Here is a 17,500-nt window from a genome sequence, read left to right on the forward strand (position 1 = left end):
TCTGAAGGTGTGTGTGTTCTCTGACTCGTGTGTGTTCTCTGACTAGTGTGTGTGTTCTCTGACTCGTGTGTGTGTTCTCTGACCCATGTGTGTGTTCTCTGAAGGTGTGTGTGTTTTCTCTGACCCATGTGTGTGTTCTCTGAAGGTGTGTGTGTGTTCTCTGACCCGTGTGTGTGTTCTCTGAAGGTGTGTGTGTTCTCTAACTCGTGTGTGTGTTCTCTGAAGGTGTGTGTGTTCTCTAACTCGTGTGTGTGTTCTCTGAAGGTGTGTGTGTGTTCTCTGACTCGTGTGTGTGTTCTCTGAAGGTGTGTGTGTTCTCTGACTCGTGTGTGTGTTCTCTGACTCGTGTGTGTGTTCTCTGAAGGTGTGTGTGTTCTCTGACTCGTGTGTGTTCTCTGACTAGTGTGTGTGTTCTCTGAAGGTGTGTGTGTTCTCTAACTCGTGTGTGTGTTCTCTGAAGGTGTGTGTGTGTTCTCTGACTCGTGTGTGTGTTCTCTGAAGGTGTGTGTGTTCTCTGACTCGTGTGTGTGTTCTCTGACTCGTGTGTGTGTTCTCTGAAGGTGTGTGTGTTCTCTGACTAGTGTGTGTTCTCTGACCCGTGTGTGTGTTCTCTGAAGGTGTGTGTGTGTTCTCTGACCCATGTGTGTGTTCTCTGAAGGTGTTTGTGTGTTCTCTGACTCGTGTGTGTGTTCTCTGAAGGTGTTTGTGTGTTCTCTGACTCGTGTGTGTGTTCTCTGAAGGTGTGTGTGTGTTCTCTGACCCGTGTGTGTGTTCTCTGAAGGTGTGTGTGTGTTCTCTGACTCGTGTGTGTGTTCTCTGAAGGTGTGTGTGTTTTCTCTGACCCGTGTGTGTGTTCTCTGAAGGTGTTTGTGTGTTCTCTGACTCGTGTGTGTGTTCTCTGAAGGTGTGTGTTCTCTGACTCGTGTGTGTGTTCTCTGAAGGTGTGTGTTCTCTGACTCGTGTGTGTGTTCTCTGACTCGTGTGTGTGTTCTCTGAAGGTGTTTGTGTGTTCTCTGACTCGTGTGTGTGTTCTCTGAAGGTGTGTGTTCTCTGACTCGTGTGTGTGTTCTCTGACCCGTGTGTGTGTTCTCTGAAGGTGTGTGTGTGTTCTCTGACTCGTGTGTGTGTTCTCTGAAGGTGTGTGTTCTCTGACTCGTGTGTGTTCTCTGACCCATGTGTGTGTTCTCTGAAGGTGTGTGTGTTTTCTCTGACCCGTGTGTGTGTTCTCTGAAGGTGTGTGTCTTCTCTGAAGGTGTGTGTGTGTGTTCTCTGACCCGTGTGTGTGTTCTCTGAAGGTGTGTGTCTTCTCTGAAGGTGTGTGTGTGTGTGTGTTCTCTGACCCATGTGTGTGTTCGCTGAAGGTGTGTGTCTTCTCTGAAGGTGTGTGTGTGTGTGTGTGTTCTCTGACCCGTGTGTGTGTTCTCTGACCCGTGTGCGTGTTCTCTGACCCGTGTGTGTGTTCTCTGACCCGTGTGTGTGTGTTCTCTGTGTGTGTTCTCTGAAGGTGTGTGTGTTCTCTGAAGGTGTGTGTGTTCTCTGAAGGTGTGTGTGTGTTCTCTGAAGGTGTGTGTGTTCTCTGAAGGTGTGTGTGTTCTCTGAAGGTGTGTGCGTCTCTGACCCGTGTGTGTGTTCTCTGAAGGTGTGTGTGTTCTCTGACCCGTGTGTGTGTGTTCTCTGAAGGTGTGGGTGTTCTCTGAAGGTGTGTGCGTCTCTGACCCGTGTGTGTGTTCTCTGAAGGTGTGTGCGTCTCTGACCCGTGTGTGTGTTCTCTGAAGGTGTGTGTGTTCTCTGAAGGTGTGTGCGTCTCTGACCCGTGTGTGTGTTCTCTGAAGGTGTGTGTGTGTTCTCTGAAGGTGTGTGTGTCTCTGACCCGTGTGTGTGTTCTCTGAAGGTGTGTGTTTTCTGACCCGTGTGTGTGTCTCTGACCCGTGTGTGTGTTCTCTGACCTGTGTGTGTGTTCTCTGACCCGTGTGTGTGTTCTCTGAAGGTGTGTGTGTGTGTCTCTGACCCGTGTGTGTGTTCTCTGAAGGTGTGTGTGTTCTCTGACCCGTGTGTGTGTTCTCTGACCCGTGTGTGTGTTCTCTGAAGGTGTGTGTGTTTTCTGAAGGTGTGTGCGTCTCTGACCCGTGTGTGTGTTCTCTGACCTGTGTGTGTGTTCTCTGAAGGTGTGTGTGTTTTCTGAAGGTGTGTGCGTCTCTGACCCGTGTGTGTGTTCTCTGACCCGTGTGTGTGTGTTCTCTGAAGGTGTGGGTGTTCTCTGAAGGTGTGTGCGTCTCTGACCCGTGTGTGTGTTCTCTGAAGGTGTGTGTGTTCTCTGAAGGTGTGTGTGTCTCTGACCCGTGTGTGTGTTCTCTGAAGGTGTGTGTTTTCTGACCCGTGTGTGTGTTCTCTGACCCGTGTGTGTGTTCTCTGAAGGTGTGTGTGTTTTCTGAAGGTGTGTCTCTGACCTGTGTGTGTGTTCTCTGACCTGTGTGTGTGTTCTCTGACCCGTGTGTGTGTTCTCTGACCCGTGTGTGTGTTCTCTGAAGGTGTGTGTGTTTTCTGAAGGTTTGTGTCTCTGACCTGTGTGTGTGTTCTCTGACCCGTGTGTGTGTTCTCTGAAGGTGTGTGTGTGTCTCTGACCCGTGTGTGTGTTCTCTGAAGGTGTGTGTGTTCTCTGACCCGTGTGTGTGTTCTCTGACCCGTGTGTGTGTTTTCTGAAGGTGTGTGTCTCTGACCCGTGTGTGTGTTCTCTGACCTGTGTGTGTGTTCTCTGAAGGTGTGTGTGTGTCTCTGACCCGTGTGTGTGTTCTCTGAAGGTGTGTGTGTTCTCTGACCCGTGTGTGTGTCTCTGACCCGTGTGTGTGTTCTCTGAAGGTGTGTGTGTGTCTCTGACCCGTGTGTGTGTTCTCTGAAGGTGTGTGTGTGTGTCTCTGACCCGTGTGTGTAGCCGCTCAGCCTCGTCCTGATAGGCCGCCAGCTGCTGCTTCCACTGCTTGACGTTAGCCGTGGACTCGAGCAGCGCCGCCGTCAGCTTAGCGTTGTTTCCCTTCAGAGCCGCCAGCTCAGCCTCCCAGTGTTTACTGATGGACGTGGAGCTGCACACACACACACACACACACTGATGAAGCTCCAGTGACTGTCAGAGACGTGATTGGCTGAAGGTGTCCGGCTCACCTGTGTGGGAACGGGGCGGCGTTGAGCTCGGCTCGTGATTGGCTCTCGGCGTCCGGCGTCTCTCTCTCGTCCGTCCCGTTGATGCTCTCCGGAGTCACAGGAGACTGAAGATCGCCCGGCGCAGATTCCTGTCACAACACACACACACAACATCATCCTGACATCAACACAAACACACAACATCCTGACATCAACACTGCTGACTACACACACACACAACATCATCCTGACATCAACACAAACACACAACATCCTGACATCAACACTGCTGACTACACACACACACAACATCATCCTGACATCAACACAAACACACAACATTCTGACATCAACACTGCTGACTACACACACACACAACATCATCCTGACATCAACACACACACACACACACACAACATCCTGACATCAACACTGCTGACTACACACACACACACACACACACACACACACACACACAACATCATTCTGATATCAACACACACAACATCCTGACATCAACACTGCTGACTACACACACACACACACACACACACACACACACACAACATCATTCTGATATCAACACACACAACATCCTGACATCAACACTGCTGACTACACACACACACACACACACACACATCATCCTGACATCACACAATGTTGTTGTTTTTTTGTGTTTGAAAGACCAATGACATCTTCAGATTATACACACACACATTATATCGCCATAAGTGTTGTGCCGCCTGCCTACACACACACATGAACTGTAATGCCATTCCATTGTTAATCCGTAGGGCAGATTTCTGACAATAATTTTGGCATCGGGCAAATAAAATGAGGATCTTCACAGATCCACACATTTCCTTCCGGCGGGATGAGTCGCATCATGAGGATATAACGGATCGACACACAGCCTAATCTCAGGGGTGAAGGGTCAGGCCGCTCCAGTCTTACCTTCGATGCGCTCCGGATCTGTGTGTGTCAGGAGACGAGCGGCAGCATGAGAGAAACCACAGTACAGTCAATACCAGCGGATCTGAGGGAAGCACTGAGGGAAGTCTGAAGCCTGGGGCGGACTGAGGGAAGTCTGGGGCGGACTGAGGGAAGTCTGAAGCCTGGGGCGGACTGAGGGAAGTCTGGGGCGGACTGAGGGAAGTCTGAAGCCTGGGGCGGACTGAGGGAAGTCTGGGGCGGACTGAGGGAAGCCTGGGGGCGGACTGAGGGAAGCCTGGGGACGGACTGAGGGAAGCCTGGGGCGGACTGAGGGAAGTCTGGGGCGGACTGAGGGAAGTCTGGGGGCGGACTGAGGGAAGTCTGAAGCCTGGGGCGGACTGAGGGAAGCCTGGGGCGGACTGAGGGAAGCCTGGGGCGGACTGAGGGAAGCCTGGGGCGGACTGAGGGAAGTCTGGGGCGGACTGAGGGAAGTCTGAAGCCTGGGGCGGACTGAGGGAAGCCTGGGGCGGACTGAGGGAAGTCTGGGGGCGGACTGAGGGAAGCCTGGGGCGGACTGAGGGAAGTCTGGGGGCGGACTGAGGGAAGCCTGGGGCGGACTGAGGGAAGTCTGGGGCGGACTGAGGGAAGTCTGGGGCGGACTGAGGGAAGCCTGGGGCGGACTGAGGGAAGTCTGGGGGCGGACTGAGGGAAGCCTGGGGCGGACTGAGGGAAGCCTGGGACGGACTGAGGGAAGTCTGGGGCGGACTGAGGGAAGCCTGGGGCGGACTGAGGGAAGCCTGGGGCGGACTGAGGGAAGCCTGGGGCGGACTGAGGGAAGTCTGGGGCGGACTGAGGGAAGTCTGGGGCGGACTGAGGGAAGCCTGGGGCGGACTGAGGGAAGTCTGGGGCGGACTGAGGGAAGCCTGGGGCGGACTGAGGGAAGCCTGGGGCGGACTGAGGGAAGTCTGGGGGCGGACTGAGGGAAGCCTGGGGCGGACTGAGGGAAGCCTGGGACGGACTGAGGGAAGTCTGGGACGGACTGAGGGAAGTCTGGGGGCGGACTGAGGGAAGCCTGGGGCGGACTGAGGGAAGCCTGGGACGGACTGAGGGAAGTCTGGGGGCGGACTGAGGGAAGCCTGGGGCGGACTGAGGGAAGCCTGGGACGGACTGAGGGAAGTCTGGGGGCGGACTGAGGGAAGCCTGGGGCGGACTGAGGGAAGCCTGGGACGGACTGAGGGAAGTCTGGGGCGGACTGATCCTGTGGGAGTGTTTAAGGGACTGTGGGGTCAGGGGTCAGGTTAAGGGCGTTCAGGTCATGTGCGTTTGCTCCTTACCTTGAAGCGCGGGAAGCACGAGACGGGTTTGCGCTTGAGAGAGAGAGTGAATGAAGGTGTGAGTATATCAGCACACACACACACACACTCACACACACACACACACACTCACACTCACGGGCGGTTCATACCTGTGACGGGGAGCTGGTCAACTCCATCTTCTCCTGAGACTTCTCCTTCGCCAACCGCGCCGCTTCTTTGAATTCTGCAAACTTCTCTGCAAACTACAGACGGAGAACAACAGCTGAGCCCTGAGAGTGTGTGTAGTGTGTGTAGTGTGTGCAGTGTGTGACGTGTGTGCAGTGTGTAGTGTGTGTAGTGTGTGCAGTGTGTGCAGTGTGTGACGTGTGTGACGTGTGTGCAGTGTGTGCAGTGTGTGACGTGTGTGACGTGTGTGCAGTGTGTAGTGTGTGCAGTGTGTAGTGTGTGCAGTGTGTGACGTGTGTGACGTGTGTGCAGTGTGTGACGTGTGTGCAGTGTGTGCAGTGTGTGCAGTGGGTGTGTAGTGTGTGCAGTGTGTGCAGTGTGTGTAGTGTGTGCAGTGTGTGTAGTGTGTGTAGTGTGTGCAGTGTGTGTGTGTGTAGTGTGTGCAGTGTGTGTGTGTGCAGTGTGTGCAGTGTGTGTGTAGTGTGTGCAGTGTGTGCAGTGTGTGTAGTGTGTGCAGTGTGTGCAGTGTGTGTAGTGTGTGCAGTGTGTGCAGTGTGTGCAGTGGGTGTGTAGTGTGTGCAGTGTGTGCAGTGTGTGCAGTGTGTGCAGTGTGTGCAGTGTGTGTAGTGTGTGCAGTGTGTGTGTGTGTAGTGTGTGCAGTGTGTGTGTGTGCAGTGTGTGCAGTGTGTGCAGTGTGTGCAGTGTGTGCAGTGTGTGCAGTGTGTGCAGTGTGTGCAGTGTGTGCAGTGTGTGCAGTGTGTGCAGTGTGTGTAGTGTGTGCAGTGTGTGCAGTGTGTGTAGTGTGTGCAGTGTGTGCAGTGTGTGCAGTATGTGCAGTGTGTGCAGTGTGTGCAGTGTGTGCAGTGTGTGCAGTGTGTGTAGTGTGTGCAGTGTGTGCAGTGTGTGCAGTATGTGCAGTGTGTGCAGTGTGTGTGTAGTGTGTGCAGTGTGTGCGTAGTGTGTGCAGTGTGTGTGTAGTGTGTGCAGTGTGTGTAGTGTGTGCAGTGTGTGTAGTGTGTGCAGTGTGTGCAGTGTGTGCAGTGTGTGCAGTGTGTGTGCAGTGTGTGCAGTGTGTGCAGTGTGTGCAGTGTGTGCAGTGTGTGTAGTGTGTGCAGTGTGTGCAGTGTGTGCAGTGTGTGCAGTGTGTGCAGTGTGTGTAGTGTGTGCAGTGTGTGCAGTGTGTGTAGTGTGTGCAGTGTGTGCAGTGTGTGCGTAGTGTGTGCAGTGTGTGCAGTGTGTGTAGTGTGTGTGTAGTGTGTGCAGTGTGTGTAGTGTGTGCAGTGTGTGCAGTGTGTGCAGTGTGTGTGCAGTGTGTGCAGTGTGTGCAGTGTGTGTAGTGTGTGTGTAGTGTGTGCAGTGTGTGCAGTGTGTGTAGTTGTGTGTAGTGTGTGCAGTGTGTGTAGTGTGTGTGTAGTGTGTGTGCAGTGTGTGCAGTGTGTGTAGTTGTGTGTAGTGTGTGCAGTGTGTGTGCAGTGTGTGCAGTGTGTGTAGTGTGTGTAGTGTGTGTGTAGTGTGTGCAGTGTGTGCAGTGTGTGCAGTGTGTGCAGTGTGTGCAGTGTGTGTAGTATGTGCAGTGTGTGCAGTGTGTGCAGTGTGTGTAGTTGTGTGTAGTGTGTGTAGTGTGTGTAGTGTGTGCAGTGTGTGCAGTGTGTGTAGTGTGTGCAGTGTGTGTAGTGTGTGTAGTGTGTGCAGTGTGTGTAGTGTGTGCAGTGTGTGTAGTGTGTGTAGTGTGTGAAGCCGGACTGACTTTGCTCAGCAGAGCCTCGGAGGAGAAGCCCAGGCCGTAGACGGTGTTGGCCCGGCTGTCAGCCCACTGGCCGAACTTGTGCGAGGTCTTGGTGAAGTTCATGTTCGGGGTGATGGTGCTGTTGATGATGGCCTGCAAAACACACACACACACACACACACACACACACACACACACACACACACACACACACACACACACACACACACACACACACACACACACACACACACACACACACACACACGAGAGAAGGTCTCCACAGGTCAAGCTCACACACTCGGGTCCAAATCTCACTGTGTATCGCACCTGTTCAGATCTGAACTCTGACGCGCTTTCATTCTCCGGAATATCTGCCCTGTTTCTATGGCAATAACACCAAAAACAACAACAATCACAACATGAGAATGTGTTTCTACTGAGGTTTGATTTCTACCGAGGCTTGACTTCTACCGAGGCTTGATTTCTACCGATGCTTGATTTCTACTGTGGTTTGATTTCTACCGATGCTTGATTTCTACTGTGGTTTGATTTCTACCGATGCTTGATTTCTACTGTGGTTTGATTTCTACCGATGCTTGATTTCTACTGTGGTTTGATTTCTACCGATGCTTGATTTCTACTGTGGTTTGATTTCTACCGATGCTTGATTTCTACTGTGGTTTGATTTCTACTGAGGCTTGCTTTCTACTGAGGTTTGATTTCCACTGAGGCTTGATTTCTACTGAGGCTTGATTTCTACTGAGGCTAGATTTCTACTGTGGTTTGATTTCTACTGAGGCTTGATTTCTACTGAGGCTTGATTTCTACTGTGGTTTGATTTCCACTGAGGCTTGATTTCTACTGAGGCTCGATTTCTACTGAGGCTTGATTTCCACTGAGGCTTGATTTCTACTGAGGCTTGATTTCTACTGTGGTTTGATTTTTACTGAGGGTTTGATTTCTACTAGGGCTTGATTTCTACCGAGGATTGATTTCTACTGTGGTTTGATTTCTACCGATGCTTGATTTCTACTGTGGTTTGATTTCTACTGAGGCTTGCTTTCTACTGAGGTTTGATTTCTACTGAGGCTTGCTTTCCACTGAGGCTTGATTTCTACTGAGGCTTGATTTCTACTGAGGCTTGATTTCTACTGAGGCTTGCTTTCCACTGAGGCTTGATTTCTACTGAGGCTTGATTTCTACTGAGGCTAGATTTCTACTGTGGTTTGATTTCTACTGAGGCTTGATTTCTACTGAGGCTTGATTTCTACTGTGGTTTGATTTCTACTGAGGCTTGATTTCTACTGTGGTTTGATTTCCACTGAGGCTTGATTTCTACTGAGGCTCGATTTCTACTGAGGCTTGATTTCCACTGAGGCTTGATTTCTACTGAGGCTTGATTTCTACTGTGGTTTGATTTTTACTGAGGGTTTGATTTCTACTAGGGCTTGATTTCTACCGAGGATTGATTTCCACCGAGGCTTGATTTCTACCGAGGTTTGATTTCTACTGAGGGTTTGATTTCCACAGAGGTTTGATTTCTACCGAGGCTTGATTTCTACAGATGCTTGATTTCTACCGAGGCTTGATTTCTACAGAGGCTTGATTTCAACAGAGGCTTGATTTCTACAGAGGCTTGATTTCTACAGAGGCTTGATTTCTACTGAAGCTTGATTTCTACCGAGGCTTGATTTCCACTGAGGCTTGATTTCTACTGTGGTTTGATTTCTACTGAGGCATGATTTCTACAGAGGCTTGATTTCTACAGAGGCTTGATTTCTACAGAGGCTTGATTTCTACCGAGGCTTGATTTCCACTGAGGCTTGATTTCTACTGTGGTTTGATTTCTACTGAGGCATGATTTCCACTGAGGCTTGATTTCTACTGAGGCTTGATTTCTACAGAGGCTTGATTTCTACCGAGGTTTGATTTCTACTGAGGCTTGCTTTCCACTGAGGCTTGATTTCTACTGAGGCTTGATTTCTACTGAGGCTTGATTTCCACTGAGGCTTGATTTCCACTGAGGCTTGATTTCCACTGAGGCTTGATTTCTACTGTGGTTTGATTTTTACTGAGGGTTTGATTTCTACTAGGGCTTGATTTCTACCGAGGATTGATTTCCACCGAGGCTTGATTTCTACCGAGGTTTGATTTCTACTGAGGGTTTGATTTCCACAGAGGTTTGATTTCTACCGAGGCTTGATTTCTACAGATGCTTGATTTCTACCGAGGCTTGATTTCTACAGAGGCTTGATTTCTACCGAGGCTTGATTTCTACAGAGGCTTGATTTCTACTGAAGCTTGATTTCTACCGAGGCTTGATTTCTACCGAGGCTTGATTTCTACCGAAGCTTGATTTCTACCGAAGCTTGATTTCTACCGAGGCTTGATTTCTACTGAGGCTTGATTTCTGCTGAGGCTTGATTTCTACTGTGGTTTGATTTCTACTCAGGCATGATTTCTACCGAGGCTTGATTTCTACCGAGGCATGATTTCTACCGAGGCTTGATTTCTACAGAGGCTTGATTTGTACAGAGGCTTGATTTCTACCGAGGCTTGATTTCTACAGAGGCTTGATTTCTACTGAGGGTTTGATTTCCACTGAGGCTTGATTTCTACTGTGGTTTAATTTCCACTGAGGCTTGATTTCTACTGTGGTTTGATTTCTACTGAGGCTTGATTTCTACTGTGGTTTGATTTCTACCGAGGCTTGATTTCTACACCGAGGCTTGATTTCTACCGAGGCTTGATTTCTACGGATGCTTGATTTCTACAGATGATTGATTTCTACTGAGGCTTGATTTCTACTGAGGGTTTGATTTCCACCGAGGTTTGATTTCCACCGAGGCTTGATTTCTACCGAGGCTTGATTTCTACCGAGGCTTGATTTCTACCGAGGCTTGATTTCTACAGATGCTTGATTTCTACAGATGCTTGAATTCTACAGAGGCTTGATTTCTACCGAGGCTTGATTTCTACCGACAGAGGCTTGATTTCTACAGAGGCTTGATTTCTACAGATGCTTGATTTCTACAGATGCTTGATTTCTACAGATGCTTGATTTCTACAGATGCTTGATTTCTACAGATGCTTGATTTCTACTGAGGCTTGATTTCTACCGAGGCTTGATTTCTACAGATGCTTGATTTCTACTGTGGTTTGTTTTCTACTGAGAGTTTGATTTCTACTAGGGTTTGATTTCTACCGAGGCTTGATTTCTTATTCTGCCCTAGATGCGTGTTCCATCTACGCAACACTGACAGATAGCTAACAGGAGTCAGAAAAAGGGGCAGACGCTAAAGTTGAGATTTTTACTGTAATGTTCTTTCCTCTTCTTTCTCTTTTTTGTAAAACTGAAACATGAAAAGACCGCAGATGTCTTATTACAAAATGTTCTTAAAATAAACACAAATGAATTTCCATTGTTTACAATATTCTCTTAACAAGGCTACATACAGCTCTGCATACTGTTATTGCTGTTAACAAATTAGCATCACTGTAGAATAGTTTGTTTTTAAACTCAAACTTAAGAATTACAAATATATATATATATATATGCACATACATTGTATAATACTGAAAAAGGGTAATAACTTACAGGCAAAGCCTTTCCAAGGCACAAAACGTAAAATAAACAGAGAGAAGCGATCTCTTGTCCAACCGCATGGAAAGAATCTTGAACACTGCGGTTATTTCCTAGTTAACCTCTAACCTAAGAGCCACATGACCTAAACCAACCACTAAGAAAACAGCTCAATGTCCTTTTGCTGTTACACCAAACCGCCACAAGATGGTGCCAAGATATAATAAATGAATGTGCCATGACACTCCCCGCCTGGTATTGGGTGGATACCACTATAACCAATTGAGATAAAGGAATGATCACACAAGTAGACCCCTCAAAGTATCAGTCCTCTGTTTGCATGAGAAGGACCGTTTCCGTTATAGGTCTGAGGAATGTCTTGATTGTCCCATTCCTTGCAACTCTTAGTTCAACTGTTCTCACTTTTCCATCACTGCTGGCGAAAATCTTAGTCACAAGAGCCATAGGCCATTCGTTGCGCTTGGCTTGAGCATCCTTGAGAAGGACCACATCGCCCTCTCTTAGATTTCGTCGTTCCTTTTGCCATTTACTTCGACTTTGAAGTGTTGCGAGGTATTCTCGCCTCCATCTACTCCAGAAAGCATTGGCAAGATGCTGCACCCTTCTCCATTGCTGTCTGTGGAGGTCGGTCTCCTTGAAATCGCCTGGAGGTGAGACGAGTGCATGACTCTTGAGTTAGAAGCATGGCTGGCGTCAACAAGAAAGGTGAGTCTGGGTCTGTTGATATAGGAACAAGAGGTCTTGAATTGACAATTCCTGTAACCTCTGCCATCAGAGTAGATAACACTTCATGTGTCAAGCAAGAAGGACTGATCTGTTGGAGCATGGAATCCAGTATGCGCCTGGAGACCCCTATCATCCGCTCCCAGGCTCCTCCCATGTGGGATGCGTGAGGTGGATTGAAGACCCAGGAACAACCTTCACCACTCAGGTACCTCTTCACACTAGGCTTTTGAGAATCTGTTAACACAATTTCCAGCTCCTTACAGGCTCCTACAAAATTAGTCCCACAGTCAGAACGAATTTGTTTAGCAGGTCCTCGCAGAGCAAAAAACCTTCTCAAGGCATTTATGAAGGTAGATGAATCCATGCAGTCAATCAGCTCGACGTGTATGGCACGAGTGCTCATACAGGTGAAAAGAACAGCCCATCTCTTACTTTGAGCTTGTCCTCCTCGTGTACGCCTTGCGACGACTGTCCAAGGTCCAAAAACATCCAGACCAACATACGTGAAGGGGGGTTCCATGCTTAAGTGATCGATGGGTAAGTCTGCCATCTTCTGCTCAGTTACCTTTCCACGAAGCTTGTTGCACATGATGCACCTGTGTAGAGTGCTGTTTATAAGCTTCCTAACACCAATAATCCAGTACCCTGCATTGCGGATAGAAGAGTCAGTAAACACACGTCCCTGATGCTTGACTCGTTCATGGTAATGCTTCACAAGCAGTTTTGCAGCATGACTGCGTCCTGGGACAATCAAAGGAAACTTCTCTTTGAGATCCAGAGTTGCATTCTTAAGCCGACCTCCTATCCTGAGAAGTCCTCTACTATCTACGTAAGGATCCAGTTTTTTCAGAGCGCTGTGCCTAGGGATGTCGTTACTTTCAGCAATGCAGGTAAGCTCTTCTTGGTAGGCTTCCCTCTGAACGCTTCTGATTACAACTTCCTCTGCTTGCGACAACTCTTTCGCTGTACGAGGCTTAGCACAATAGTGCCACGATCTACAGGATCTTTCTCTGTCATCAGACGATTTGTAAGTCTGAGCGACATGTATGAGAGAAGCTATGGCTCCGATTAAATGACCTCCAAGAAGAGAATCGATCGAATCTTTGACATTTGAGATAAGAATCGTCAGTGGATAGAGTAGTAGCGAGAGGACGAACCTCTGTGTCCAACTCTGGCCCAATGAGGTCGAATTCCTTTTCCTCCACAGATGGATTCTGATCCACTTGCGACAGGAAGGCAGGTCCTGTAAGCCAGGTGGTGGTGCTCAACAGGGCTGCTGGAACGGAGCGGGTGCCGTGGTCTGCAGGGTTATGCTTCGTAGAGATATAGTGCCATTGTGTTGGGAATGCTCTGAGCGATGTGCTTCAGGTGAGTGTGCCAGTGTGCAGCATCAGGAGTCGGTATCTCGGCCCTGTCATCCGGCATGTTGTTGCATTCGATCAAAGTTGGCAATTTCACCTTCATCTCTCCATCCAAAGACTCTATAGTGAAACCTGTGGCTCTTCTGCCTGCTGTCTTTGTCACACCTGCACAGGTACGTAGGGTGTATGTTGAGCTCTCTCCTTTGATACGCAGCAAGTCAAAAAACTTGGTTCTAGCAAGTGATCTATTGCTCTGATCATCCAGGATCACATAAAGCTTGATTGCTTCCTCTGGGTGGCCTTCTGGGTAAACCTTAGCCAGGCAAATCTTCGAACAAGACCGTGAACCTTTCCCATAACCACAGACTTCGGTACACTTGGAGGTGACAGGTTGCGGTGTGTCTATCTCTCCCTCCCCGCCATACTCGTATAAGGTAGAAAGTGGCGGTCCTGGGTGAAGTGCTGCGACATGAGCATCACTGCCACATTCCTTACATTTAATAGCTGCTTTACAGTCCCTGGCCAGATGAGTGGTAGTAGCACAGCACCTGTAGCAAACCCCTTTCTCCTTTAGGAATGTCTTGCGCTCATCTAAAGGTTTGCTCCTAAAGCCTCTGCAGCGTTTGAGAGGATGGGGCTTCTTATGAATCGGGCAGGTTTTATCCACATCATCCAACTCACAGTTTGAGCTGCGTGTCTGACTCATAGCACCTGATGACACTTCTGTCTTGTGAGTGTAGACTGGGCTTTTCACTTGTCTCTTGAATGGCTGCTCCGGTTTCAAAACACTTTGGATTCCTGAAGACAGAGCAAAACTTGGATCGTTGCGTGTTCGAGCCTCTTTGCAGATGAAATCACAGAAGAACGAGAATGGAGGAAAAGCAACTTGATGTGAAGTTTTATACTGAGAACCTTGAGCCATCCACTTCTCCTGAAGACTGTATGGTAGCTTATCTACGATGGGGGCGACACCTCGTGCGGTGTCAAGATAAGCAAGTCCGGGTAGATAGCCTTCATGTTTCGCTGATTCCACTTCCTGAAGAAGATCTCCGAGTTCCCGAAGCTTTTTCACATCTTTGCCGCTGATCTTTGGAAAGCTATCGATCCTATCAAAGAGAGATTTCTCAATAATCTCTGAAGAGCCATAGCAATCTTCCAAACGCTCCCAAGCCTTTCTTAAGCCTGTGTCAGGATTACCTGTATGCACAGCTCTGATCCTTCGCACATGATGTGAAGATTGTTCTCCTAACCATTTTGATAGAAGGTCTAACTGCTCCACCGCTGACAGGTGCAAACCTTCAATAGCGTTGACAAATGATGACTTCCACGCCCAATAATTCTCAGGACGATCATCAAATTTGAAGAGACCTGAATTAACAAGCTCTCTGCGAGCCAAGTACCTGGCGATCTCACTCACGTTCGTGTCGTTGTTAAACGATGGCTGTGGTGTTGTCTTATATGGCGAAGACGTGAATGGTGGCACTTGGGATTTATGACAAGGTGTTTGCCCTGACTTCTGAGGCTGCTGTGTCATACTCTCAATAACGGGTTTATTGAAGGAATCCCTGACGTCCCAAGCTGTAAAGCGATGCTGTCTTGGGGGTGACTCAGACCTCAACACATGAACAATGGGCTTTAGAGGTGGTTGATATGATTCATCTTCAACAGGAGGAGACAATCCTAGTCGAGACTGGTTCATGACGTAATCACGAGTGCGATCAGAAACTTCCCTCACATCAGAAATCCTTTCTCCGAGCTCACTTTCTGCTGCTGCCTCCAACACTTTCGCCTCAGCGATGGCTGCTGCCACTTCACTCTCATGCTTTAGAACTGATAGTGACGCCTCCATGCGAGCCTCAGTCACTTTCAGTTGAGCCTTTTCAATCAGGATTTCAGATTCTTTTTTAAGGAATTCAGTCTTGGCCCGTGCAGCTTCCAACTTAGCGCGGGCTTTTGCCGCAGCAATGCTAGCCGTTGAGCTTCTCGATCTGTTAGTTGAAGCAGAGGCTATAGATCTGGTTTCTAATGCTTGGCTTCGCTCTGGTTTCCTCAGCCTCCGTAGCTTTCTCCGCCATCATGAATTGCTAATGCAGACTAGTAGCGCACAGTGTGATGATGAAAGAGGAGTGGAGTTCGAGTTTGCTTTCCTTGAACTGAAGTGCCCGCCGTGCAGCTGCCTTTTTACTATTCTGCCCTAGATGCGTGTTCCATCTACGCAACACTGACAGATAGCTAACAGGAGTCAGAAAAAGGGGCAGACACAGAAGTAAAGTTGAGATTTTTACTGTAATGTTCTTTCCTCTTCTTTCTCTTTTTTGTAAAACTGAAACATGAAAAGACCACAGATGTCTTATTACAAAATGTTCTTAAAATAAACACAAATGAATTTCCATTGTTTACAATATTCTCTTAACAAGGCTACATACAGCTCTGCATACTGTTATTGCTGTTAACAAATTAGCATCACTGTAGAATAGTTCGTTTTTAAACTCAAACTTAAGAATTACAAATATATATATATATATGCACATACATTGTATAATACTGAAAAAGGGTAATAACTTACAGGCAAAGCCTTTCCAAGGCACAAAACGTAAAATAAACAGAGAGAAGCGATCTCTTGTCCAACCGCATGGAAAGAATCTTGAACACTGCGGTTATTTCCTAGTTAACCTCTAACCTAAGAGCCACATGACCTAAACCAACCACTAAGAAAACAGCTCAATGTCCTTTTGCTGTTACACCAAACCGCCACAAGATGGTGCCAAGATATAATAAATGAATGTGCCATGACATTTCTACCGAGGATTGATTTCCACTGAAGCTTGATTTCTACTGAGGCTTGATTTCTTCTGAGGTTTGATTTCTACTGAGGCTTGATTTCTTCTGAGGTTTGATTTCTACTGAGGCTTGATTTCTACTGAGGCTTGATTTCCACCGAGGCTTGATTTCTACTGAGGCTTGATTTCTACTGAGGCTTGCTTTCTACTGAGGCTTGATTTCTTCTGAGGTTTGATTTCTACTGAGGCTTGATTTCTTCTGAGGTTTGATTTCTACTGAGGCTTGCTTTCCACTGAGGTTTGATTTCTACCGAGGCTTACTTTCCACTGAGGCTTGATTTCCACTGAGGCTTGATTTCCACTGAGGCTTGATTTCCACTGAGGCTTGATTTCCACTGAGGCTTGATTTCCACTGAGGCTTGATTTCCACTGAGGCTTGATTTCCACTGAGGCTTGATTTCCACTGAGGCTTACTTTCTACTGAGGCTTACTTTCCACTGAGGCTTGATTTCTACTGAGGCATGATTTCTACTGAGGCTTGATTTCTACTGAGGCATGATTTCTACTGAGGCATGATTTCCACTGAGGCTTGATTTCTACCGAGGCTTACTTTCCACTGAGGCTTGATTTCTACTGAGGCTTGATTTCTACTGAGGTTAGATTTCTACTGAGGCTTGCTTTCCACTGAGGGTTTGATTTCTACTAGGGTTTGATTTCTACCGAGGCTTGATTTCTGCCGAGGATTGATTTCCACCGAGGCTTGATTTCTACCGAGGTTTGATTTCTACCGAGGGTTTGATTTCCACAGAGGTTTGATTTCTACCGAGGCTTGATTTCTACCGATGCTTGATTTCTACCGAGGCTTGATTTCTACCGAGGCTTGATTTCTACAGAGGCTTGATTTCTACCGAGGCTTGATTTCTACAGATGCTTGATTTCTACAGAGGCTTGATTTCTACCGAGGCTTGATTTCTACCGAGGCTTGATTTTTACAGAGGCTTGATTTCTATTGATGCTTGATTCCAACTGAGGCTTGATTTCTACAGATGCTTGATTTCTACCGAGGTTTGATTTCTACAGAGGCTTGATTTCTACCGAGACTTGATTTCTATTGATGCTTGATTTCTATAGATGCTTGATTTCTACCGAGGATTGATTTCTATTGATGCTTGATTTCTATTGATGCTTGATTTCTACAGAGGCTTGATTTCTACAGAGGCTTGATTTCTACCGAGGCTTGATTTCTACAGAGGCTTGATTTCTACAGAGGCTTGATTTCTACTGAGGCTTGATTTCTACTGAGGCTTGATTTCTACAGAGGCTTGATTTCTACTGAGGCTTGATTTCTACTGAGGCTTGATTTCTACCGAGGCTTGATTTCTACAGATACTTGATTTCTACAGATGCTTGATTTCTACAGATGCTTGATTTCTACTGTGGTTTGTTTTCTACTGAGAGTTTGATTTCTACTAGGGTTTGATTTCCACCGAGGCTTGATTTCTACCGAGGATTGATTTCCACCGAGGCTTGATTTCTACCAAGGTTTGATTTCTACTGAGGGTTTGATTTCCACAGAGGTTTGATTTCTACCGAGGCTCGATTTCTACAGAGGCTTGATTTCTACCGAGGCTTGATTTCTACCGAGGCTTACTTTCCACTGAGGCTTGATTTCTACCGAGGCTTGATTTCTACCGAGGCTTGATTTCTACTGAGGCTTGATTTCTACTGAGGTTTGATTTCTACTGAGG

General features: G+C 47.8%; 1 protein-coding gene across 2 annotated transcripts in view; it reads right to left on the reverse strand.

Annotated features, from left to right (window-relative positions):
- Nucleotides 1-17,500, reverse strand: part of homer1 (homer scaffold protein 1) — a 37,000-nt gene that overhangs the window by 8,425 nt on the left and 11,075 nt on the right. The window contains exons 4-9 of one of the 2 annotated variants that reach the window (XM_079835000.1): nt 7,300-7,431; nt 5,537-5,629; nt 5,406-5,438; nt 4,093-4,110; nt 3,157-3,284; nt 2,918-3,077 (exon numbers count right to left, since the gene is read on the reverse strand). In XM_079835000.1, coding sequence (XP_079691126.1) covers nt 2,918-3,077; nt 3,157-3,284; nt 4,093-4,110; nt 5,406-5,438; nt 5,537-5,629; nt 7,300-7,431 — 564 coding nt within the window. The remainder of the gene's footprint in view (nt 1-2,917; nt 3,078-3,156; nt 3,285-4,092; nt 4,111-5,405; nt 5,439-5,536; nt 5,630-7,299; nt 7,432-17,500) is intronic. The other variant, XM_079835001.1, reaches the window with a different exon arrangement.

This window comes from Gobio gobio, assembly GCF_949357685.1.
Source record: "Gobio gobio genome assembly, chromosome: 14".
Lineage (NCBI taxonomy): Eukaryota > Metazoa > Chordata > Actinopteri > Cypriniformes > Gobionidae > Gobio > Gobio gobio.